The sequence below is a fragment of the Melospiza georgiana genome, chromosome 6 (assembly GCF_028018845.1).
Source record: "Melospiza georgiana isolate bMelGeo1 chromosome 6, bMelGeo1.pri, whole genome shotgun sequence".
NCBI lineage: Eukaryota > Metazoa > Chordata > Aves > Passeriformes > Passerellidae > Melospiza > Melospiza georgiana.
The window spans coordinates 30,717,935-30,744,838 of record NC_080435.1 but is presented as its reverse complement, the minus strand read 5'-3'; the positions used below and the strand labels follow the sequence as shown (position 1 = coordinate 30,744,838).

Here is a 26,904-nt window from a genome sequence, read left to right as displayed (position 1 = left end):
CAAGCTCTTGCCCTAATTAAAAATAATTTTCTTCTGCTCCGTTTGAGGAATCTTGAAAGGCCCTGATTCCAGCTACTGCAAATTCCTCAAACTGTGCACTCAGAAGTATGAGATAGCTTTTTTTCTCTCCCTAAAATCTCCTAATGCTTCTATTTTTTATTATAAAATATTCATTTGTTTTACTGATCTGTGTCAGAATGAGGTTAAATCATAGCAGAGTCGAGGATTCGTTCTACAAACCTTCCAGAATAGCTAATTCCACCTCCCTAGAGCTTCTATCATTGAGCAAATTAGAAATGACATTACAGATATCTCACCACAAGTTTTGCCCTTTTTTCCAGGTCTGCCTGGTTCTTGTAGACAAATTTTCAAAGGTAGCTAAATTTCCAAAGTATTTTAGGAGTCTAAATCCATTAAAAAAACCAAGGAAAACAAAAAACCGCAAACTTGTGGGCCCCTATACTTGTAGGCCCTAAAAATCAGCTGGCTTTCCATCGAGCTTTCCAGGTCCAGGCAAATTTCCTGCCTCAGTCTTATTTAATAAAAGAACAGCAGAATTCTTGAAAAATTTTACTACTTCCAGAAAATTCATGAATCAGACTATTCCCTCCTAGAACCTGGAAACCTGAACTAACTTGTGAGGTGATCTGTTTGTGTAAAGAGCTTTTCCTATGTCCGGAGAGGAGAGGAGAGGAGAGGAGAGGAGAGGAGAGGAGAGGAGAGGAGAGGAGAGGAGAGGAGAGGAGAGGAGAGGAGAGGAGAGGAGAGGAGAGGAGAGGAGAGGAGAGGAGAGGAGAGGAGAGGAGAGGAGAGGAGAGAGAAGCTCTTTGTCAGGCCTGTAAATGTCCAAATCCCAGTCAGCAACTGATTTATAGAATGGCAGAAATGAATCCTGCATATAATTTATATTCCTATTTCTGCTCATGAGGAATTAAAGACTTCCCAGGAAACCAGACTGATATTTGCATTTCAGTCAGGTGCAGCTGCTGGGTGTGGAGAAAAACATTTGAAACATCTCAATAAAGCCAGATCTGCCACTTTGGGTTTGCAAAGCTGTTTGTCCTGCTGCAGCTCCCTCTAACCAGACCTGGGCCAGTTTTATAGTGCTCCTATTTCTTTGGGACTGGGAATGTGACACGTTAATACACAAATCTGTCTCCATCACAGAAGGTCAGGGGGGTTTATGGGCTGGCAGTTGGAGTCATCCTGGGGTTTTCTCAGAGGTTATTTTCAGCCAGGAGAAGGTCAGCAGCGGGTGGAGTGGGATTTCTCAATCTGAATTGCAATTCCATAAAATGCTGTGGGGGTGGAAAAGTGTGGTTTATAATTTGGGAGATAACTGCATGTCATTCAATTGACTTTGTACTTGCCACTTCTCAGAGTCTGGTGGATGTTCTGCTGCCTTGCAGAACTTATCTGTAACACACATCCCCTGTTGGTAATTTAGCTTCCCTTCAGAGGAGGAGCTGAGCTACAAGGAAGAGCTGGATGTTGGAGGAGATGAGTTTTTTCAGAACTTGCTCTGAGGCAGATATTTATTTACAGTTTTTCTTTAACTCTCTGTGCGTGTTTCACTGTGTTTGCCTTAGCTGGGGAATCATCTCCACATTAAATCTGCATGCCCTCCAAAGGCTCTCAATTCCCATCAGCATCAGCAGCAATTAAATATTCTGGTGAAGGAGAGAATAGACCCACCAACAGAAAATGTTATTCAGTGACATTGTAGCTGCAGCACATCTTCCTGCAGAGCTTTGTGTAATCACACCAAGTAAGCAAAGAGAAATTGTTCTGCAACGTGAAGCATTTAATATTTCATAAGCAATCTGATCTAAAAAAGAAAAAAAGGCACAAAATCACCTTTTGGGTACTTTTTTCTTTTAGGAGAAAGTTTTGTGTCTTAGATTTTGGGGTTTCTGCCTTCCTACAAGGAAGTGCTGTAGCCTGCTTCCCCTTTGTGCTTTCCTACTCATCCACACTCCTTGGGGCTACTTCTCATCATCAGCATTTATTTATTCACCTGCAAATTTCAGTCCCAACTGAATTTCTTCCTTGGCTAACTTCTGCTCCCTGCTTCCACAGAGGAAAACTGCAGATCTCCCAGGGAAGCATCACCTTTCATTGCCTAGACCTCTTCAGGACCCTTTTCCTAAGGAGCTGGAGCCTTGACAATACTACATCCCAGTCTGCATAGGCACCTTCCAGGTGACGTGTCACTTCTGGACAGGATGGGTAGCCTTGGCGGCCGTGAAGCACACGCCAGTTATCAAATGTCAGTACATCTCCTATAAAGAGATTGCACCAAAGACAAAGGTCAGTAGTTGGAATGTTAGAGTTGATTCCTTCAAAAGACACAGAGGCAGATTCATATCAACAGTTAGTGAGCAATAATTTTAAGTAGCCCAGCTGGAGATGCACAGCAACAACACAGTAATTTTAACTTTCTCAACCAGAGAGGCCAGTTCCTTTTGAGACCTCGTTCATTTCTTGTATAATGAGGAGTTAAAAAGCAGGCTGCTAGAGGAGTGCATACTGAGAAAATCAAGCCCTGAGGAGAATGCAAATCCATAGGGGTGAAATAAATAAAATGTGTGAAAACCATTAGGATACATTTTATTTGACCAGTCTAGTACTAGCTGTACTATACACATATATGCTATCCCTGTTAAGAGAATTTCATGACAACAAAGTCAAAACACAGAGTTAGGAAATTGCATAAATAATGCTAGAATACCAAGTTAATTTTTCTCCCTTGTGTGTCTCCATTATGGTAAATCTTGAATTAAATAAACTCATAGTCTTTTTTATCTTCTCCTCATTCCCCATACCACCCTTTCCATTAATCAACAAAATGGATGCCACTAATGTAATGTAAGGCACTTTGTTTTTCCATTAATGTGATCTTACATATTATTTTATTGTGTGTTTCCAAAGGAGAGAGATTAATTTCCTCACAGACATTTTAGACACAAGTACATAGTATATGAGGCAGTCAGATACAAAGATGAATTTACTTTCGTAATATCTCTTGAGAGATTCATATATTTATTCTAATGCTGAGGAATGAAAGAACAGAGATTAAGGCCACACAAGACATTACACATAGGACTGCCAATCGATGGTGCTATTGAAACATCAATTTCTAATATCCTATGTAGCATAAAATGCTGTTTTGTATTTAGTTTAGAGATACATTTGACTAATCTATAGGTAGACTATTCTCCCCTGCCACTTTTTTCTTCTTTATAGTGTAACAATGGCAAAAGAAATCTACAAGATTAATGCAAGAAAGCAGTATGAAATAAAATAGATGATTGAAAGACTTGAAGTTCCTCCCAGTACTAGTGCTAGCAGTGTTCAAGTATTTTGATTGTCAGGAAAAACATGTGAAAAATTGTTGTAAGGAGAAGGAACTTACTGACCTGGTTTCATCTTGAAAGTAAACTTGTGTTCTGCGCTGTTCAATAAATCATTAAATTCCTTTAGAGCTGCATAAAATGGCCTCACTTTTTCAGCTGGTATATCAAACACTGTGTCTCTTGTTGCATTGTTAAAATTGATGCGAATTGCTTGACCTCTAGAATCTGTGCTATAAAACAAAGAAAAGGGGAAAAAAAGGAAAAGAAAAAAGAAAAAGGAATGTATTCTGTTTTTACTGAAACAGTTCAAGATGATTAAACAATAACTGAATTCTCCTGTTGGAATATCAGTATGTTTCTATAGTAAAATTCAGATTGATATTGGATTGGATTTTGCTAATTAAGACTAACTAGGAAAAGGGATAACCAGGAAAAAGTGTAGACACTTAATTTGCCCAAAGATCTATATTATACACTATTTAATTGTAGACTTTTAAAAATAAATAATCAACTTCTTTTTTTTAATCAGGAAAGAATATGAACATTTACATTTCATCTTCTGATAGTATATAGTTCTTAACCTAAATGTTTCAAATTATGACCTCTCCTTGGCATGACATATACATGTACATTGGCTGGCATTTGGCTGTTTGCTCACCGGTAATTAGAGTAACTCTAATTACCACCACTTCTTGTTTGTGTGTGGCAAAACCAACTAAGTGGCACAATGCACAGTACAAGTCACACATTTCCCCAAAAAACCAGACTAAAGATCCCAACCAATCAACCAAAAAAACTCCACACAAACCTAGAACTACAGACCAAGTTAAACCAGTGTTTTCCCACAAGGTGGCAGGAGCAGACCTTCTCTTACCAACACATCATCCACCAGATGACAACAGGGATTTTCTTTTTAGGTATTGTTGAAACTACTCACTGTATAATCCTTTGTTTGCTGTGCACAGCAAAATCACAGTAATCCACCCCAACATCAGTATAGTCTACAGCAGTAGAGGACAGGATCTGATATGCCTCAGGATTTTGTTTCTTCAGCTTGTTGCATACATGAAATCCATCTACAACTTCACTTTCACCTCCTGCAGCTGTTTGCTTTATACAATGAAGAAACTGAACCTGGAAGGAATAACAGCTCTTTAAAAAAATAATTGGCTTGCATATTTAACAGTTTATTAGTATCAGTTCTCTCACATCTGTGGTTCTTTTATTCTGGTTGTTTGGTTTTTTTCCCAGTGACAGACTGAGCTCTCATTTACTGCAGCTCTGCCACCAGTATCACAAAGGCAGAAAATTAAAATAGCGTGTTCATAAATCCATCCCATTGGGATATCCTCTAATGCTTGCAACCTGTGAGTCAGTGGCAGAGGTCTTGCTTCTTTCCTTTGAGTCCCTCTTTCTCTTCCTACTACTTTCCAGTTCTCTGGAATGATGTGAGTTATGTGGATTACAGTTTGATATGACAGGAACGGGGTGAAAACATCTTTTCTGTGGTTGTCCAGTTTTACAGAAGGGCCCTGATTTTTTGTCTGTTATGAAAGGGCAAAAAAGTATTTATCTTTTACCAATTCACAGAAAACAGAATATACCATCTTAATCTTCATTCTTTCTCTGTTACCCTCCTGAGCTGAAGAGATGAGTCCTAAAATGTCACAACCTGACTATAGCATTTAGACACTAACTTTTGTGAAATAATGAGAGCAGTACTCACAGCATATAAAGGACCTGAAAGTTTTCTCATACGGCAATATTTTCAATACTTTGTGAATTTAATTTTAAAATTATGGGATATATGGGAGACATGCTGAATTTATATCATACCATATAAATTGTATGCCATGTGTATATAGATCAGCATTTGCAGTATAATATATCGATATATTTACATTGCTCTTTTAAGACAAAATTCAGAGCCACTGATCACCAATCATTTTTCACACTACAAGAACATTTCCCTTTCTCCTTTTGTGGAATGAAAAAGCCAGTAAACTCAATTTACCCCAGGTGGATGCTGCAGAGCAGGGTAATCAGTGTGAAAACAGAGTCTCTCAGTTGTGTATGCTACATTGTTAGCATCTGCTTTGTCTTGCACTTGCCAAGTTGGTCTTTATAATGAAAGGGAAAAGAGAAAACACGTTAGAACATCCAGCCTGCATGCCAGACAGTACACATTGAAACTGTGAAATCACAGCACAACAGTCACTTCATCTTTGGACATGAAAATATTGTAACATTATAAGGAAATAAAGATTTAGCAGTGTCCCTCCACCCCAACAGAGGCTTATTTCAGCAGTCCTAGATAAAACTTCAGTGTGTCAAGGGACATCTGGCTTCAGGGCAGTACCTGGAAGAAGGATGGCTTTCCAGTGGTGGAAAAGGCCAGCTGAAGACACTAACCAAGAGACTTCTGCCAGTAGAAATCATCCTAGTAATGATGCTTCAGAAATAAGTGAGTAGAAGCTGGCCCATTTCTTTTTATCAACCTTTCACTTCCCCTCTGCCACATGGAGCACATTATCAATGAAATGCAGAACTTGTAAAGGCCATGTAATTTTCCCCAGAAGTTATTTTTAAGGCTTCATAACCTTAGAAAATATAGAATATCCTTTACAAGGGGATCTTTCCCGTAAGCTGAAAATTTGCTTCTGGAGAAAAATGTCTTGATGAAAGACTTTGAAACTTCTTCCCTTTCTATGACATCCTTTTTGAGAACTAGCTCTGTTTATTTTATTATATAGTTCATCTCTTGGAATATGGCAAATTCAGTAAAAAGTTTTCTGACAATTGCAGTGAAAAAAGTAAGTCACAGCTATATGACAATGACATGAATGCCTCATGTTGTTGCACAGACAAAATGTGTTTTGAGTGACACACCATGCAGGAGAATTTGAGACCTAGAACCACAGGTTTTGTTTATACAAAGCACATGTGATGGAAGACAATCCTCAGCAGATGCATGTTATAGATCCAGATGTTTGTCTGGAAAAGTGTAATTTACCATACAGACATGATATAATTGCACGCACATCAGTGACCAAAAAGAAATTGTGAAACTCATTTTCCCTTGTGGAATACTATAGACAAAATATGTTCCAGATGGTGTGTGTCTACTTTTACTTCTTAATAACAGTTTAAAAAGAAAATAGGTTAAAGATCATGCAGATAAAATTATTCATATATAGTATATAAACACTTTTGTTCTAGGAGTGCTATTTAGTATAGAAATTATGAAAAATGCTAAAATTAGTTTTCTACAATTTCCAGAGGGAAAACCCTCTTGAGTATTTGCAAATGTGTTTAACTGACTAGAAGAAATAGTTTTTATTATTTGGTATGGCACATATTCATCAGTACATTACTTGAGTAACAGCACATATTCATTATCACATGACCTCAGCACTCAAGCGTGACAATTTCAACCACATTTCCACAGTCTGACAGCCAAAAAATAGCCCCTTTTAATAATTCCTGCAATTAGTGCTGAAGGCAGCTAGATTTGCTCCATCTTTAAATTCATAAGCTTTGGTGTCACTTGATGGTTCTAAAACAATTTAACACCGTCTTATTTAGATAAAATATATAAAATTGCTGGAGTGGTAACATTTTATAGAATCATCAGAAGCTTTTGTAAAAGCAGTCATTGCTTTAGTATTGTCAGGATTTGCAAGGGAAGCTGCTCTCCAGGAGCTTTCCTTCCACACAGTGAGCTTTGGTAAAAGCCCAAATTACTGACTTGAAGTCAAAGAGGCTAATGGGGAGCTCAGCATTGAATAGGGAAAAATCAACCTCACTTTGTCTAAGTCTCATCTGAGCTGAAGCATCTTGGCCATGTTGGGGGCACAGGTAGTAAGGTTATGTTAGAGGACTCTGGGACCTTAAGGAGAGCAAAGTGGGTTGGAATGATTTGTGGTTTAATAATTAGGGTCAGATTTCAAAGCCCATTGTTCAGGCTGTTTGATAGAGTAGGAAGATTGGCACCAAGCAGGTGTAGCAATTTTTTTGCATTACATAGCAACATGGGTTCAGACTTCATCAGTAGAAAACCAGGCTGACTGATACCTCCTTAGTCCTGCCAAAGTGCAGCACTAGGAACTGAAGACACATTTGAATAATTTGATCTTACACTTCATTAAAAGTGTATGTCTTATACATATGAGATTTGGGACACGTGTCCTTTTCTTGCTGCTGAGGACCTCCAGGTGACACTGATGGATTGGCTGTTTCCATGGCAGTGCTGGAGCCCTGAAGGAAGGCCTTCACACCACACCAAGCACTGGACAAGGCTTCAGAACAGAGGAGGAACACAAGGTCTCACAAGGTGAGAAGTTGGAGAAACAAATAGCAGTATGACTGGAGACTTCCTTAATGCAGTTGGGTCTCCATAATGGAAAGAAAAAAGTTAATTTAAAAAGTGGAAACTCTTGGTGTTGTTATATGGCTGATATAGAGAATGTTTCCACTTTTTACAGTAATGACATTTTAGGGAGGTCACACCAAGCAGACATCTAGACACAAAGAAAGGCTTTTTTCTTTCATGTGTTAGAATTGTATTCATTGCTGTTACATTACAGTTTAAAATTCAGGGTTCTGTTGCAGTAATGTTTAATTTGGCAGGCTTGCCAACTCCAAGTTTATCCTTTTATTTCTCATATTTTGTATGCCATGTATTTGGCTCCCAGTAAAACACCAGGGAAATAATGATCCAAAGTTATTACTTTATTGCAGTTGTAAAAGCCACCCCAGGACTGGAAGCCAGCAAGAACTGAACTTCTGTTTTGGAGTGGAAAATTATGGTAAGTACTAGCTACAAACACTTTTTCTTAGTTAGATAAAGGTTACTGATTCAGCTCAGCAAGATCTGAGTTGCCACCATGGTTTGTCTGCTCATTTAGTAGGTGCTTGCAGAGGTAGAGCTTCAGTTTGCCAGTTCTTGGCATCAAAAAGATAATTTCCAAGTGCCTGCTTGTGTGCCTTCAAGCTGAACTCTGCTTGTTGGGATTGGCTATGGCTTTCCAGAGCAGGCTCTGTTGAAAGCAGGAAAATGGGTACTCAGCCCATTTTCTTGGTGAGGTAGGCCATGATACCATCATCTAAGTCTTACCTATAGCCATAACTCAAAATCAGACTAAATAAAAGTTTCAGAACAGATAACTTCCTCTGTTCAGAACAGGACTGAATTAGGGATTCCATGGCATAGATAAGTAAGTCTGTCTCACTGTTACCCTATATTCAACAGCATTTTCCTTCTCTTTGCAGTTAGTGTTATTTCTGCTCTTCTCTACATACCCTACCTGTAACAGCAGAGCAATTATCTTTTAAAGTATATGAACTTGATGCCAAATTTTCTAAAATATAGAGAAATAAACATACACTTTGCTTTAGCATATAAATCCTCAAAAGAGATATAACAAGCTTAGACTAAGAGCATTAGAGGTGATTACAACACTGGCAAAACAAAGATTTTATAAAACAAACTCACCCATAAAATGTGAGACGCAGGAACCCAATCCTGTGGCCAAGTCTAATCAATTCTCCTTGCCCTGTAGCAGCTCCCGTCAGTAGAACAATTCCTACTTTCTTTAGGGTGCACAACCACCTGTATGCACTTTCATCATTGTACATGATCTCTTCAAAAGGTATTTTGGGAAGTTGAAGGTCTGAGCCCCAGTACTGATGTTCTGAAAGGGAAGAAATAGAGAAACAAGTTCTTAGCTGTTTTAGTATCAAAACTCTTCCATTTACTGGCTTGTATGCACAAACATACACACACATTCAAAGATAGTGCACAGGAATGGGTAAAAAGGACAAAGATGCTCATTCTTACTTTTTTTGTTTTGCTTAGAGTTAGCATTGATTCTAGTTTTTTGCAAAACTTGAAACATTACTGGTTTAAGTCAAGCATTCTCAAAAATATTGAATCAGGGCTTTTATTCTTACAGTAAAGACATAATTGTTTTTCCTTGCTATTATATATTTAATCTGAAGCTGCTATTCTTAGAAGAGTGTATTATAAAGCATGAAAAGGTTTTTTCTAGAATAATTGTTTTGTTTAAATCATAACTACCTTACTTGGTGTTTTAGCTAATATTCAGATAACTTGCCCAATCATCAATCACAGAGATCACACACTAAAAAACGAGACCACATAAACATTTGTAAAATTACGCAGGTGGCATGACTTATAAAACGCCTGTATCTCCATTTATTCCAACGTCTCTTCGTGGACAGGACAAATAAAAACTACAAATTCCAAGGAGCTTTCAGAATTGAGAACTTTGGGTAATTTTACCTTGTGACTGAAGGACATCCTATAGTTCAAACAAATGCGAAGATCAGGTTTGGGCTTCTTTTTTTACCTCTTTCTAGATATAGGTAGGAAGCACAAAATACAATATGCTCTTAAAAAAAATTAACTCAGACACTACAGAGTTAAAATATTTTTTAACCAGTAGTGTTCTTCTTTCATCTGGCTAAGGCTACTTAGAGATGGTCCAAGAATCAGAACACACATGGCCAGGAATAAGCTATCCACAAAGACCATCTTTTATGGTCTACCCGATTTTCAAAGAAGAAGCAGTATGATTCAACAAGCTGTTCAATTTTGTAACACATGTCTGCGAAATAAAAAAATGCAAATCATGAGGAGACATATAATCTCACATCATTAAATTCCTTTTTGATACCACTCCATGGTCAGTTACTCACTGATCCACTGTGTTTAACTTAATATACATCTTTTCACATGTTTGAAAGATGGTGAAAAAATAAAGTATGAATATTTTCACTTTACTCTATTAGAAGTTAAGAAATTTAAATAGACTTAAGTATGTTGTATAAGAATATCCTTTGAAAGACAGAGCAGGTGAATAACTATGTGAAAATTAATAGAACATTTTAAGTTTCATCTTTTCCATCCTAGTTTTCTTACTGACTTGCTAATAAATATTTTCCTAATTTTCCAGAAACAAGAAGTAGAATTTCAAGGAATATATCAACATATTTTCTTCACTTTGGAAAATAAATACATGCACCTAGAATTGAACTGCAGCTCCAGGAGTCCTAGGCTTCCAATGGTACATGGACTGTAGTGTGCTCTTGTTCAAGTTCCCAATTGCTCTTGCTAGAAGTTTCACCTGATATGAGATGATCCTTCTGGAGCAGAGCATGGCCTGTGGTGTTGGGTTTTCCAGTGGGTTTGGCTTTTGTTACAGACCTGTGCTTTGTCACAGCACTGCAGAACAGCACATGATCAGCATAGCAGGCTGGGATTGCCTTGGATTTTGGCATGACAAACCTGCCAACCCCTACAGCTGCCCTGTGGAACCACCACCCTCCATCCTCCACCCAAGCAGACCTGCAGCACTGGTGCCTGTCCTCTGGCCTCAGATTCAAGCTGTGGAGCCAAAGGGAGGTAAAAGCTAAATTCAAAATGCTTCTCATATCACTTAACTTGAAGAGAAATAATTTTTCTGGGAATTTAGCCTTTGCCAGACTCTGAAATGTATTTGGGAATAATACTGTAACCATAATATGCCTGCTGACTGAAGAGATATTTAACCTCTATGTGGTACTGCTAAAGGTGGAAATTGCAAAGTGTCAACAAAACTGAACTCTACACTGATACTCCTAAAACAGCTACTAAAACTGAAGAGCTTTTTTTTTCTTTAATGCTTCACCACTTTGCATTTTAAAAACAACAACAAACAAAAATAGTTGCCAAACACCAACAAAACAAAAAAGCTAGAGATTAAATACAGTTCAATCCTGCCGTGCAAAGCCATAGACTCTTTTCCCCAAAGCTTCACTTTTGTTATATAAATTCCCTTCCAGTGACAAGTGTAGCCAGCACCCTTAATGCTTTAGGTTTGTCTTTCTTTTCAAAGGTGCAAGCTGGTACACAAACGCATGTAAATCCACCTCAAATTTCAGAGAAGAAAGGCTCCAAGTTTCCAGCCCTCCTGACATGCTGATGCAGTCAAGAGCTTAGCCTTTGAGCTACTGCAGGAGCAGCCTTTTCCTCTTCACATTTGCCAGTGTACTCCATAATGACACCATGGTAAATACACCAGAAGTTGGAACATTGCATATAGCTCCAAGTGGTAATATGAATGTGACCACACCATTTAATACTAATTATCCCAAAGAAAATGATTAATTTCAGCACAGGATCTCCAGCAGACTTTTTAGTCTTTATGCTTTACATATTAGTAATTGTGGGGTTTTTTCAAAGAGCTCTTAGAGCTTAATTTAAATACATTAGTGCCAATTTTGATCCTTCTAGTAGCTGCAATAGTTCTGAGGTCTAATTTCTCACACTTATGGTATACACATGAACAGCTTTTAAACAATTCATATTTGTATGAAAAACAGTGAAGGAATTCTCCTGACTGGTCCCAGAGAGCATCATAGTCAGGTGAGCACAACAGCAAAACGTGAGAGACAAGTCATAGATCTATGCTAAAAGAAGCAGCATTTACACCTTGGCTCCAGAAGAAAATGCTCTATGTTGTCCAATATTTACAATTTGACAGATTACCAGGTCCATAATTAATTGGAAAAGGGACAGGAAAGCAAAAGAGAATGGAAAAAAGATCTTGTGGTATGCAGGTTCTTCCACTTAAAAGTGTTTTTTAAAAAGACTTCCTGAAAGTCTTAGAAAACTGTATGCTCCCCATGGCATGTTATTCTTCCACATACCAAACAACAGGAACTTTCTACCCATTTTTATTCACAAAATCTCTTCAGCCTGAAAATCTATCAAGGAGCTGCACTGGACTGCACAGGGACTGTACTCTTTGGCAGTATTTCCTTGTGGATCCCAATCAAGCACTTCATTGTTTTATCATGTCATCATAGAACAATTTCTTCCCCCTGCTAAGGCAGTAAATACAGTTTCCATTGTACTATAGTAGAAGTAGTAGAACATATGCTCTGAAAGCTGAAGGGGTAAGAAAGATAAGGGTGAGTCATTAGTGTCTGGACAGCCTTAGGTCTCACTTGCACAGCACAGCTGCAGTTGCCAAATTAAAAATCTTTATGTTTGCAAATCACAGTCAGCTAGGTTGAGAAAGACTTTTGTGATCATCAAGTCCACCCCATGACCTGGCACCACCTTGTCAACTAAACCAGGGCACCGAGTGCCACATCCAGCCTTTCTTAGACATCTCCAGCACAGTGACTCCACCACCTCCCTGGGCCACCCATCCCAATGCCCAATCTCCCTTTCTGTGAAGAAATTCTTCCTGATGTCCAGCCTGAACCTTTCTGGTGCATCTTTAGTCTGTGTGCTCTTGTTCTGTGGCTGGTTGTCTGGGAGCAGAGCCCGACCCTCACTGGGCCAACCTCCTTTCAGGGAGCTGTGGGGAGTGATGGGGTCACCCCTGAGCCCCTTTTTCTCCAGGCTACACAGCCTGAGCTGCTCCTCACAGGACTTGTGTTCCAACCCGTCTCCAGCCTTGCTGCCCTTCTCTGGACATGCTCCAACATCTCAACGTCCTTCCTAAAGTGAGGGCCCAAAATTGGACACAGCACTCCCGGTGCTGCCCAACAGGGGAACAGTGACCTCCCTGCCCCTGCTGGACACACCATTCCTGATCCAGGCCAGGAGCCATTGGCTTTCTTGGCCACCTGGGCACACTGCTGGCTCACATTCAGTCTGCCACAAGTCAGCATTCCCACGTCCATTTCTGCCTGGCTGTTGTCCTGTCACTCTGTCCCCAGCCTGTAGTGCTGTAGGTGTTGTTGTGGTTTGGATGAACCTCACCTTGCTGGATTCAGCCCATCTATCCAATCTGCCCAGGTCCCTCTGCAAATGTAACTGAACAACTCATACAGGATAAAAACAAGTCTTATAAAATAATTTTGTATCTTTATTGATAATTTATATTATGACTACTAAATCCCCAGATCTATGTCCTTTTCAAAATGGGAAGAATGAAAATCTTTTGAAAGAATTATTGCCTCTTTCAATAATTTCAGAACAATAATTGGGGGGGGGAAGAAAGGAAAAACAAAAATCCCATTTCTTGATCATACCAGGTTAGTCCTAACTACATTAGAGTTTGCATAAAATGAGAAGATACCCTTTGTTCAGTACCTGCAGATGGTGTGCATGCATCAACACTTGGAATTATCCAGCATTTACTACACAACTTGGGACAATGCTGATCAAATTTTCTGGAGTAATAAAAGAAAGTCAAGACACCACTAGAGTAAATTACTTCATTTAAAATTATTTTGCCTACAGCATGTATTTTAATGTTTGTTGAAAGCCAAGTGTATTTTTGCTGTATTGTAAGTTATGTATATGGCAGCCTAACTTGTCATTAAGCCCTTATTAGTTATTACTGCAGGATAAATTCAAATGACCAAACTTTTAAAGTAAAAAACTACTTTTAACTTCATCCTCCTAAAATTATCACCTCTCAGGACCTAGCAGAGAAACTGAAAACAGCATTGATACTGTTAGCACCCTGATTCAAACTTTTATGGAGCTGGATGTAAACATTCAGTACCATATTATCACATTTTAAAGAATTATCATCATTTGAAACCTTTAAATTGCTGTTTAAACATTAACCTAATTTAATATTAAAAATATTAGGTACCACTACAGACTAGCTCTGCAGAATCTTCTCTTTCACCCAACATGAAAATATGATTGTGATGTTATCTAATTTCCACCCCCACCTCCTGAACCCCCCAGCCCCATCCTATTGTTGGAATACCAGCATGTTGGAAAATGAGCCTCAGCAAACACAATGGAGTTAGATACTGGATACTGGCTTACTCTGTGTCTCTCACAAGCACCCTCTACTAACCCCAGCATCTGAATTACAGACATGGTAAATCATTCCTGCGACATCTGCTGTGTAGAACTCCAGTAAACAAAAAGAAAAAAGAGTATCTTTGAGACACCACAGCTCTAGAAGTAGAATATGGCTCTTTGGCTGTTCTTTTGGGAGCATCTTGTAAGTGGGGCTGAAATGCGCCTTGATATACACAAATAGCAGATTTTGATTTTGCATATTGCATGGATAGGATTCTGGCAATGTTTTAAAAGAGAAATCTTGACATACTGCCATAGAGCTATTTATAGTCACTTGATCATGCACTGAAAATCTGACCTACTCTTCTTTTTGGGCTTGACACAATGTCTGACATCTATGTTTCTGGAATCAGAAACCATGATGGAAAAACATTTTTTTTTTAAAAAGCAGCACTAAAAGCAAATAACCCCTTGCAAAAGAAAAAAAAAAAAAAAACACAAAAAAACCAGCCACAGCTCTGAATGTCAGCAGTGAAGGAAGGTTAACCTTTAACTACAGCAGTCTGGCAAGCTTGCATTTCTCTTTGTTGAAGTAGCATGCAGGGCTGGCATTTCATAGCACTGTCTGTAACATTATACTCCTGGGCTATGGTTAGTTGCTTAAGGGCATGTAATTTGCAGTGTGCATCACCACAAGAAAGTGTGTTCTAAACTTACCAAAATATACAATGAAAAACAGATCTTAAACAGCCAGCAAGCAAACTCACAGCCTTTTTTTGCAACTGAAACCTGGGGAAAACTGCAAGAAGGTGTCAATCATAATGAGCTAGGGAGCTCATTATTATCATTGTCTGAGAGCATGAGGAAGATTAATGACACCACTAAAATAAAGCCAGGTAATTGGTGTAACATTTATACACAATTTCTTCAGACCAACCATGTGAAACAGAATCTGAAAAAGCATTGCCCAAAGAATGAAACAGATCTTTGGTGTATATTTTAACCTGGATGGCTCTAATGGAGGGGAGCAGTGGCAGAGCAGAGAACTGGCTTCCAAAACATGCGCTGTATTTAGATGCCAAAGGTAGCCACTGTGCAAATTCATGCATGTGAAGGCAAATCACAGTCAGTTAAGACTTCGTAATAGGTGAAAAATGTAGCATTACATCTGAAATATTGAAATCTCAGTAATTAATACCTTTGCCAATGAACACAACCTGAGATCTAGATTATTTTGCATGGGTACTAATTAAAGCAATTTACATCGATCCCTTTGAAGACTACAAAACATCCTGCTAGCTTTCATAGGACATTCATTTTCACAAATAAAAGTTCTTGCCATCTGAAAAATCAAGTCTAGTTTCCCTGAATGAGGTCTGCATCTTCACCATATTCACTCTGGAAGCATGCCAAACTCTTCAAAATACTAAACACAACTGTTTATTTTTGCCAAAAGTAAAGTAGATAGAAACATTTATATTATCAGGGGAAATAGATCCATTCTGAACTATGAAGAGTTTATTACACATCCATTGAAATGAATGGAGATATTTCTTATCTTTTAAACCAGTAATGTCCTATTTTAACAGATACTGTATTAACACTGAACACAGATGCACAGCTTTCTGCAAGAGCAGATCTCACAGGAACACCATCAAGAGCAATCGCAGGCATCCTCCAAGCTTTCACACCTCCATGCTCAGTCTGAAATGCTGTCAAATTTCTGACTGATGAAATGCATCATGCCGAACCTCGTGGCTCTATAATTATCCACTTTAAAGGGTAAGTGATCTGTACAGGGTAAATGTCACAAAGACAGTTGAACAAAATACTTTGTGATCAAAAGACAGTCTACCACTAAAACACGCGCGGGAAGCAAAGCAAACACAACCTGAACTTCAGCACTACACACTGCCAGGCTACACAGTTACTTTTTAACAAGAAGGCCATGAAAAAGGGGAAAAAATATTTCAGTTGTAACTCCCTTGCAGTTCCAAATAAACTTTCTTTTTAGAAAAATTTAGAAAAAATTTAAATATTTTAAATAGCACTCAGACACTTGCCTAGCCACAGACCACTAGTGGTCCATGGCTCATTTATGAGACCTACTAACACTTTCTGGAAAGAGAAGGCTTTTAGGAAAGTAAGTGTAGCCCAAGTAGTTGCATTTCTCCCAGGTATAGAAGGTAGAAGAGGGAAAAGATAACCACAGGTCCCTGTCACACATGCACAGCCTGGCACTGGGCACCAAGGGCTGTTCCCACAGCTTCAGCTGGGTAGACCTGGTCCTCACACAGGCACCTCAACCAGGACTGTCAGTGTCAAACCCCTTGCATTTGTCACAAGCATGGCAGACATGGATTTAATTCCTACCTGGCAAAAATAAATCTACTCGCATTTCAGCTCTGGCTTCTTCAGAGAAGCATCGTTTTTTCAACCACTCAGCTTCATATTCACTTGTGTGTTCATCAGGCCATGTAATAGAGATCTTTCAACACAAAGGAAAAGTTGAATTAGAAAAAAAAAAATTTGAAAAACATCATCTAGAACAACAAAATTCCTTAGCAACAGCAGAAGTTGTAATACTTAGATCAATAATATCAGAGTTAAACTTTTCCTGAAACATGATAGCAAACAAGTAATGAAAACCCCACTGGAACACCATTCACATTCTGCTACTTCCTATAAATGTTAATTTTCATTTCAACCCATGACCTAATTTGCTGGTTTGTGTGGACTGTTTCCACTGTGGGAGCTGCACTTAACAGAAAGAAGGGAATTGTAAAAACTGGCACGTATCACTGGGGAGAGCACCTCAACCCAGCTCAGAAGAGCAAAAATTTCTTGCAAAACACTGACAGGTCATGAGAAAAGAAAAAGAACAAGACAGACAAGGACCTTTTTCTAGGACAGAAGTCCACCTCCTACTTTTGAAGTCTTCCCTCTATCAAATAAATTTTTAAAAAGTGTTGAGTTTTTCAAATTCCTGAAAAAAAACATGGATAGAAAGCATATGGCTTTGCTTGTCATGAACTGAAAGAGATCAGTCCCGCACAGACCCCTAGCTGAATTTTTAAGGTGGATGAATAGGTATCAATTCCCAATTCACATGACTCTGCTCATTCACATGATGGTAAAACACTGTCAGTATCATTTTAGTATTAATGCTGTGCTTTTATCAGTTTCTGAATTTAAGTGGAAGCAGACAATTCCTAATTTGCCTGATCAAATACTGAATTTACATGGCATTAATTTTGTGTACAATCAACTTGGGAGTCCAGAATTCCTCACCAGGGACCCTTATCCTGTGGCTGAGCTACTCACACATGAGCCAGCCTCTGCAAACTGCCCCTGCAGCGAGGCTGCCACATCTGACACAGGGCTGACTGCTGCATTTCCAATATGTTTAAAATATCTTAAAGTATAAAACTGAGGAAATCAGTTTGCCAAAGGAGCCACGAACTGTATTTAATAAAACATTAAAAAAATCTAAATCATATGCTAGGATTTTATATGTCAGGAAAGGTTGACATTCATAAGGAGGGCAGCTCCTCTCCTCTCTTGCCTGATAACCTTCTATTTTGCAGGAAGAAATGTTAATGTAGATAAGTAGACAGGGATACAGACATTAGTCCAATTCTGATTATTTGCTTTAATTTTGGATCGAGCGTTCACTCAAGATAAAGGTTATTTTGCATCGAAAGTTTCCTAATAAAGCTGATATTTTTGTTATAGATTAAAGTCATTCATCATCTTACCATTATTTTTTCATATTTTCAAGCCATTTACTTAAAAAATTAAGAGAGGAAGAAGTGTAAGTGTGATTAAATGTGCAAGAAATGTCTGAATTTTCAACAACTAGCGATGAAGAAGGATATGGCAGAATTTTGAAAAGCATTATTATATTATAAAAGCTGATGCTTGAGTTTATGCAGCCTCTGCATAAAATCCATACAGTGAAGTTTCACATGAAGGTGGAAAGATCCGAATTCCCCAAAATGCGATTCTTCCTGAAAGCTTTGCAAATACCTGCTAAGGCGTGCAAACAAGCAAACTGTCATTAGAGTGCGACTTGCAATTGTCTCGAATTTAAATTAATAAGCATCGTTAGACGACTTTCACGAGAAGGTGAACGACGGCTTGCTTCAAATACCTTTTTGCTATCTGCCAGAGCAACCTGCTTGGCCACGATGTCCACATCCAGGTCCTCGAGGCGCAGCCTGCGCGCCCCGGCGGAGGGCAGGAAGCAGAGCGGGCACTGGCAGCTGTCCCGCAGCCACACGCTCGGGTAGCTGCTCTCGCTCCCGTCCTCCCACTGCACGCACACCGAGCGGCCCCCGCCCGCAGCCCGCACCGTCCGCACGGCCGCGCTCATGCTCAGACGCCGGGACTCCGAGACACCGGGACTGCGCTCCGCGGCGCTGCCGCCTCCTCCGCTTTCTGGACTCTGTAGCCAAAACGTCACAGGGAGACGTCAGAGGGAAGTCATGGAGCTCCTGAAACCAGTTGCCATTTGTTTTTCAGAGTTTCAAGCCGTTTGCTTATAGAATAAAGAGAGGAAAAAGTGTAAGTGCGATTAAATGCATGAGAAATGTCTGTATTTTCAACAGCTGGTGGTGGAGAAGCATATGGCAGAGTTATAAAAAGTATTGTATTGTATTGTATATTGGGTTCTACCTTTTGGGTCCTATAGCAAAAACATCAGAGGGAACTCAGTCACGGAGGTCCTAAAGCACCACCAAGAGCAGCTTATTACTGAAGAAGCAAGAACAGCACAAGGACAGTGTTACAACGATTCCCCCTTCCCTTCCAACTACCTAGACTACGGGAATATTCATTATATTGTGAAAAACGCAATTAAAAAAAAGTTTTTAAAAAGACATGTTTTTAATTTTTTTTTTTAAATGTTAACAGTTTAATAACAATAAAATGGTTATAAAAATAGCAATATAATTAGAGTAATAATTATTTGGACAATTTGGATTAGGACGACATGAGACAATAGAAACAAATAGTTATGGACATCCATGTACCTTTTTCTGGGCATAATAAGCCTGAAAATGGACACCCGTTAACAGAGGATTAACCCTTAAAAGCAACAGCCTGTTGCAAATTCATACACCATAAGATGCATAAATTCCATTCAAACACAGGATTCTCTCTGGTCAGGGTCAAATTTTTCCTCCTAATCCTAATGGTGTCTTCAGGGCTGAGCGAGGCAGGAAGAAGTTAGTTTATTCTGATCATGGAGCAATAAATTCTCTTTCTCTGAAAGATTTAGGTGTCCTGTGGCTGCTATCTGGTGCAAGTACCTCATTCCTGTCTTTAAAAAAATATCCCACATACATAGTTTCTATTTTAACATTATGTTATAACCTAAAACCATATTTAACCCATTACTTAAGAAAATTAATTCAGTATAACCTTCTAACATAACACATATAATATTCATTTCAATATTTGCAAAAAGCCAATCATAAAATAGGCATTTTTCACAATATGTTACTGACAGAGGGTATAGTCAGACATATCTATTCAAAAATCCCTTCCATTTGATGATCTGTCATCTTGGCTGTCTTTCGTTGCCATGCCCTCTGACCAGAGATGATGCAACAGCCCTGAAACCTCCTCTCCCCTTGGTTGGGGGGAGGGCAAACCTTGCCTCAGCCGGTGAGTCTGTGGCCTCCCCCACCCTGGACACAGCCAGAGCTCATTTTCAGGACAGATGCTGGGTCTGGCTTTTTTCTGGATACCTTTTCTTCCCCAGCCTTGTTTACTTCTCCCTAGCCCTGAGGTAACTGGACAGTACTGTCACTGTTATCTCACGTCCCCTTAGGCAGCTGAACTCTCAGTCCAAAGTTCCAGTCAGAAGGCACATTCAGGAAGGGGTGGGCTTTGGTGGTTACAGTTTCATTGTGCAGTTTTGCCATAAAGGGCAAATTCCTTCATAGCAATGCTTGAGCCCTTAGCCATAATGTTTCAGTCTCTCACAGAAAGACACCTCAAAACCAATTCCACAAACCAAAAGCCAGAGCTGCTACTAACCATGTTCAAAATCCAAAGTATGAAAGTACATACACCAGAACTCCTGCTGTGGATACTGTGGAATAGAAAACATGAAATCCACCTCCCTGCAAGGAAAAGCTTTGTAAACATGACTTTAGCAACAGGGTTCTGTGAGAGTTCCTCTCTCCTTTCACAGCCTTTTTATGGATATACTCTTTTATTTAAAGCTAGCTGCATACTGTCCTGCAGAATGATGGTGTACAGATGCTAGAATTAGAAAAGCTCTGGTCTAATGTTTTTGAATATTCAGAAAAATTCAGGGGACACTCCCTGAATCAATAAGTCATTACATATGTATTTTAATGACTTTATCAATGTCAAATATTGCATATTTATTAAGTATCTTCTTGTTTTGCTCTTAAGCTCACAGGGCAACATATGGATGCTACCAGGACCGAAGTCTTGCCAGCTGAATTTGTGCACAAAAAAATGTCCTGGGCTTCAGTATTTTGACTCACAAAGGCCTGCTGGAGTTATCAGATGGTTTTTCCTTTGCTGCAGTTTAGAACTAGGCTACACAGGACCAGAATATAAGGGTCCTGTGTAGCCTAGTTCTAAACTGCAGAATATTTTTCCTTTGCTGCAGTTTAGAACTAGGCTACACAGGACCTTGGGTCTTCACAATCCCAGCAGCAGAGTGATTCTCAGCTCTCAGCCCAACGGCGGTGACAAGAGAAAAGAGACCCGAGCACTGTGTGGCAGGTTCCACAGAGTGGAGACCTTTATTAGAGTAGGGCCCTCTGTGAAGGGAGCCAGGGACAGCAGCACCAGTTTCACAGGGAAAAATAGGGGTTTATATAGGGAACTGGAGAGCAGGGAGAAACTAGTAATGAATGGGATACACGTAACTTGGAGGAGTGACAAGGGAAAAACCAATGAGGTACAACATTAACACAGAACTGCGAAGGATCATGGGCGGGAAGGGTTCCTCACCCTAACTGAGGTGTGCCTCATTCAAGGCTTGGCTCTCCAGGGGAGAGCAACCACTCCTTTGCTGGCTGATTCCTCGGCCCCCACAACAGGCAGGGAGAGACTAAACATCTTCAAACCCCCACTGCCACACCATACCTTTTCAGAAGGCTGCAGACATCTGCCCATCTAGTTCTTTAATCCAGCCTTTTATATTCTTCATCTTAGATGCACTGCACCTGTGCGCCCTCTGTTCCCTGTATGGCTGGTCGGCACCCCTGGGCACTCCATGGCTCATTGCTGTCAGCGCTGCTCACCTGTGTGTCACAGTGCTGCACAGCTGAAGCCACTGGGAATCAGCCACAGCTCCACTCCCAATCACCACAAACTCTGTGCTCACATGTGCCAGTGTCTGCACAAAAACATTTGTCTGATGCTGTTACCTCACAAGCCAACAGCAAATATGCCCCGTGAAGGCACAGAGCCCTGTGTACCCACCTTCCTTCATGGCTGCACAGCTCTGCAGTGGAGACACTGCCTGAAAACCACTTCAGCCTCCTGGGAGGGAGAGGGAGTGGTGGTGGTGTGTGGAAAGAGCAAAAGAACCTGGGCTTTTAAACACCAGATGTAATCTACATCTGGTAGATTAGATGAAGATGGCCTCTTGTTCATTCGCTCTTTTTTCTAGGGTTACTCTTCTGAAATTAGAGGATGTGAAATATTATTTAAAGTCACAAATTTAATAGCATCCTAATTTATATGCAGATCCAGTTATGAATTATGAATTAGCTTGCATTTTGTTGTACCTCTGTTTGAATCCTGAGTAAAAAGTGCATTACTTTAATACAAATCTCAGATAAATTACAGTAAATTAGAAACAAAACAATATCAATTAAGAAAGGACAAAGCCTGCTACTAAGAAAACTTAACTGCTCTTCATTAACCAAAAAACTGTCCACACAGAAAGTGTAAAAGAAATAATTCTTAATCATTACCCCAAAAAAGGCATAAAAAGGTCTTAGATAAATCCAGCTGAGAAACTAAAAGTCAACTGAACTGATTTTTGTGGATTAAAACCTAAACCAAAACTAAGAAGAGATAACAAGTACACAGAAAAAACCATCTTGCAGTTTGGAGTATATCCAAATTTTTAGTGTACATAATAGTATTTACGCTATATACCAAATATATAATACCAAACTATTAGCATTAATAATAGTAAATTTCTATTACAACACTAAAACTACTCGATGGTTTCCCTGTCACAGGGAAAAAATTGCAGAGTGGAAAAATGTATGGAAAATATCACGCAAGTATATATCTTTTTTTTGTCATCACACTCTTAACAATATTCACATTATCCACTTCACTGGATAATGAATCTCTTTCCTAAGCCAACCCACCCCAATGACTTTCCTCCCCGACCCTCCAAGAGAGTTTAGACACAAATAATGACTACTAAACAGTTTCGAAACACCTATAAGGAGTGTCTGCAGTCACAGTAAGGTTGTCATCTGAGAAAACATGATACTCTTGGCATTGTCTTTTCTTATGAAAGAATGTTAATGGCATGCTGGAGACTGCCAGCAGTATCTCCAAGGTAAGGTAGTTTTCAAGGAGGAATGGCTCTGTCCAAGCCACATCGTTAAAAATGTAATGGTTATGGAGACCATATGTTTTCCTTGTTACAGTCGTAGTCATTAAATTCTGCCTTTTCCAGTGATAAATTGATCCTGTAGGCAGGATGACAACTCAATGAAGAAAATAAAACAGGCAGTTTTAGTCTTTTTTTTTTTACACATATGTTCTAATAACAGCTTTTTAAAGAAGCACAGTTTTTTCGCCAGTTTCACATATTATAGGAATGAAATGCAGACCCACAAATTGAACTATATTTTGCTAATGGCTCACCAAAAAAAGATTTAGTTAATGAAAAAAAATTCCCCAATGAACTGCAAGTAAAAATACATTTTAAAAGACAGAAAAATTACAGACTTTGAATCCACAGGCGTACTTCAGGAATAGTGGCTGTGAAATGCACTTCACTCACAACACTTCAGCGTTACCTGAAAATTTCTTTAATAGTCACAAAATTGATATTCAAGAAGCATGAGCAAGCAACATGAAGGCCATCTAAAGAAACAGTCACACCAACAGTAATAGACACATCCAAAGAATTTCTCCACAAAATACACATTTCCTAGACAAGATTATGACCAGAGCTCTGTAGCTCACAAGGTTGTTTCTAGTGACTAAGCCAGGTATATTTTTTGCTTATGAGGTTTACATCTTGCCAATCTGCATCTGAGTACATGGCAACCTATAGGAGCAACAATTTAGCTTCAGACAATTCATACACCCCAGCTTGGCACACATAAAGTTTTTTAAAGGCTTACTGAGGTTTTGGAAGTTTCCCTTAAATTCTCTTTGTGATGATGGTCCTGGGTAAGTCAACCTGTGAAACTGAACATCGCAGTTTTGAAATCCAGCTTGCACACTCCCCTCCGAATCCCCAACCATTCACTTGGCCCAAGGCAACACAATTTCTTTCTCAAGCTTTTGTTAATGGTTTTGTGCATGCTCTGAGCTTCTCCTGTTCTGTGTGTATCAGTAGATGTGAGAATGCCCACATCAGAGCACTGCCTTCAAAAGTGAGCTACCTGGAGAGAAGTGCAGGTGGGTCCCTTAGTGCCTTGATCTGACTCTGATCATAGAACACTTTGAGTTGGAAGGGGCCTTAAAGATCATCTCATTCCAATCCATTTGCCATGGGCAGAGACAGCCTCTACCAGACCAGGCTGCTCAGAGCTCCTCCTAGCCCGGCCTTGAGAACTTCCATGGATGGAGCATTCACACCTTCTCTGGGCAGCCTGCTCACCTTGATGAAAAACTTAAATATTAAGTGAGCTCTCTATGATTGTTCCAGCTGCAGCACATTTTTTTCCCCAGAAAAGGCATTTGCTCTTCAGCACCATCAACTCTTTAATAAATTCAGAAAATCTTTAGAAAACTACAAAAAAGCCCTGCTGTCACCTCAATTTTAGCTCAAACTTCTGCATTCTGAAAAAGAAAAAATCTAGTACCAATATAATATTTTAACATAAGAACATAATGGGGATTACTGCTGCTACAATCATCCTTTTAAAGCTCTCTGCTTAAAGGTAATTACCAAATTTTCAATGATAAAAGGGCCTTTACTATTTAAAATAGGCTGCATGAAGATCCAGATCCAGGGCATCTTCATACCTCCCAAACAAATAAGTTTTATTAGATAAAAAGCAAAAGCAAGACATTTATAAGATTGCAAAGAGTATTGCAATATAGTTTTCATAGTTTTTAAAGAAAAAAATTGAATTTAAAACTTTAAACTTGAATATCACTAAGCACTCAGTTCTTGCAGGCAGCTCTATGAAAAACATTTAATATATCAGCTCTGACTCAAAAAATGATATATTTAATGTACACATTTGCTTTGGTCAGCCAAAATTATGTAAATCAAACTCTAGTAGATTTAAATTTCCTAAAAGATTTTTATATTGGCTTCTTCAAATCCACATAAGATGGACCATTTGTATTAAACTTATACATAGACCAGACTCAGATATCTTCATTTTCTCCTAGAAAGGACCATTTAAAGCCTTCTGAAATCAAGAATAAAAAATAAAATCAGAATTCTGCCATATTTAAAATAGAAAAATCTTTTATGTTTCAGTAAAACATAAACAATGTCAAGTATTCATATATGATATGAAATAATGTGGACTATAGTGTGGACTATAAAGTACCACAGTCTTGTTTCATTAGATGACAATTTACAGGGCATTGGGTCGAATGAGTTATTCTGTAAATACCCACACATCTCCTGCTTTGCAAAGTAAGCATTCTGCTAACATTTACTCTTTTGGTATGCTGCACACATTGGAATAGTTTCAGCTTGACCAAACATTTGCTACTGCAAACAGAACAGTCAAGCTGCTCAAAGAATATTCAAGAAGCGGTTTTATGCTACTACTGCTTTTTATTAGGATTTGAATACTGCTCTCATATGCCTAAAAAATAGCACTCTCATGCCATTTTTGTTTATTTACTGATGTTGTAACAAACAGTTTGATGTTATACAAACGCTGATGTTTATTTACTTCATGTTATAACAAATGACTCAAAGTGAGTAAAACACAGACTTAAACTTCCCTTAAGAAGCCTCTGGGCACAAATGGAACTGCATGACATCTTTGGGGGAGACTGGCATCAGCACTTCTGGAGCTTGGTCCAGCCCAGAAATGCTTTTATGTTTTGCTAAGAGAGTGAGCACACAAGACTCAGTGGCTTGGCTCACTCTTCTGTTGTGCCATCCATCTCTAGTGGCAAGGAAAGTATCACCGAAAAATGAATTTTTAAGAGCTAGAACTTGTCATATAGTTTCTAACTTGAGAACAGAAAAATAACATTGAGTGGTTCTACCAGAGTCAACCAATAAAATGGTTTTTTGGTTTTTTTTCCCAGCAAATCTTTAAAGATCCTGAGGACTTAAAAATGCAAAATGACATGTAAAGTATCTTGCCAGTAGATTACATTTCACTGCCTTCAGCAAAATGAGCTGTCTGGTTCTGTAAGCACCTACCTTCATGAGACTTTCCTGGTGCCTTCAGCACTCTAGTCCAAGCTGACTTATGTTGAGCCACTGCAATGCTGAGTAACTTACCCACTGAATGGCTTGCAGACTGAAGTATAACTAAATGGGAGCAGGGTTAACAGGAACAGACCTCAGAAGTACATCAGCTTCTCTTCCATGGGTGCTTAAAAAGGCTTAAAAACTCAAAGAAGTCTGGCCCACAAGGCCTTTTGTATTGTTGCTTTTAATGAAACTTGATTACTTCATGGGTCTGTACATTTTTATTTGTTTTTACTAAAAAGCAAGTTATTTCACTTGGCAAGGGCTACAAACTTCCAATGTTTTGCTGAAAAGACACATCCAACAGAATGTTTTAAAATCAAGAGAGTCTCTGAAACTAATAACAGAAATGTACTTTAACATTGTTTTCAAATATTTATTACAACAACCCATAAACTCTTTTCATCCCAACAGGTATTCTGCCTGCAGTATCTGTAACCTAATAGCCACATTACCCAAAATTGTCAGTTAAACAGCAACGAGTCTAAAAACCCCACCCTCCTTCCTACCAGACACTTTTGCTATTGTCTAGGACCACAAAGTTACATTAATAACTTAGCTAGCAAAAGTAAAAAGGCACTAACAAGAAAAGTCAATGTGTTTGCACAGACAAAACCTTTTAGTCAGCTTTAGAAACATGCTCCTGGCTCTCAAATCTGGGATCCAAAACTCTAACCAGTGCTAGAGCTCATTCTTTTTGCTATAAAAATCTCTACCAGCATTCTCAGGATCTGACTTAAGCCTTTTTGGCTGCTTCTCAGGGTTATGATAGCTTAGAGTCACAGATAAGCAAGCCTGGAAATACCAATCCTGCCAGAATAGTTCCCATCTTTCCAAACACAAATGAAAATCACAGCTTTACATAGTGGAACAACATTTAAGGAGCATATAATACATAGCATTAGAAAGGAACTTAACAGAGGGCCAGAGGTGTCACCCTGAAGGACTAACAACAAAAGCAATTTAAGAATTTGCTACACAGGAGTCTGGAAGGAGCTGGCCAGCACCTCACTTCAACTATACTTAGCGCAGGTGAGCCACAGCAGGGCAGGTGATACAAAAAAACAAAAAACAGGGAATCAGACATGAGAGAGCTTACTTCAATTGCATCCAAAGGT

The 26,904-nt window shown here is 39.0% G+C and overlaps 2 protein-coding genes and 1 long non-coding RNA gene across 4 annotated transcripts in view; 2 read left to right on the top strand and 1 right to left on the bottom strand.

Annotated features, from left to right (window-relative positions):
* The window catches only part of LOC131084824 (bifunctional heparan sulfate N-deacetylase/N-sulfotransferase 4-like), a 79,725-nt gene extending 77,559 nt beyond the window's left edge, over positions 1 to 2,166 (top strand). Inside the window, 1 exon segment of the mRNA XM_058026578.1 lies at positions 2,080 to 2,166. The gene's annotated coding sequence lies outside the window, so the exon portion shown is untranslated.
* BBOX1 (gamma-butyrobetaine hydroxylase 1) overlaps positions 1,784 to 26,904 on the bottom strand; it is an 84,674-nt gene continuing 59,553 nt past the window's right edge. Inside the window, exons 6-12 of one of the 2 annotated variants that reach the window (XM_058026580.1) lie at positions 18,293 to 18,679; positions 16,513 to 16,627; positions 8,851 to 9,049; positions 5,371 to 5,476; positions 4,294 to 4,490; positions 3,420 to 3,586; positions 1,784 to 2,282 (exon numbers count right to left, since the gene is read on the bottom strand). In XM_058026580.1, the coding sequence (XP_057882563.1) occupies positions 2,116 to 2,282; positions 3,420 to 3,586; positions 4,294 to 4,490; positions 5,371 to 5,476; positions 8,851 to 9,049; positions 16,513 to 16,627; positions 18,293 to 18,514 (1,173 nt within the window). In that variant the 5' untranslated portion in view covers positions 18,515 to 18,679 and the 3' untranslated portion in view covers positions 1,784 to 2,115. The remainder of the gene's footprint in view (positions 2,283 to 3,419; positions 3,587 to 4,293; positions 4,491 to 5,370; positions 5,477 to 8,850; positions 9,050 to 16,512; positions 16,628 to 18,292; positions 18,680 to 26,904) is intronic. The other variant, XM_058026581.1, reaches the window with a different exon arrangement.
* On the top strand, positions 2,190 to 12,703 carry LOC131084828 (uncharacterized). The gene is made up of 4 exons (XR_009114590.1): positions 2,190 to 2,310; positions 7,571 to 7,689; positions 8,097 to 8,164; positions 10,334 to 12,703. It is a non-coding gene; the product is annotated as an uncharacterized LOC131084828 (long non-coding RNA).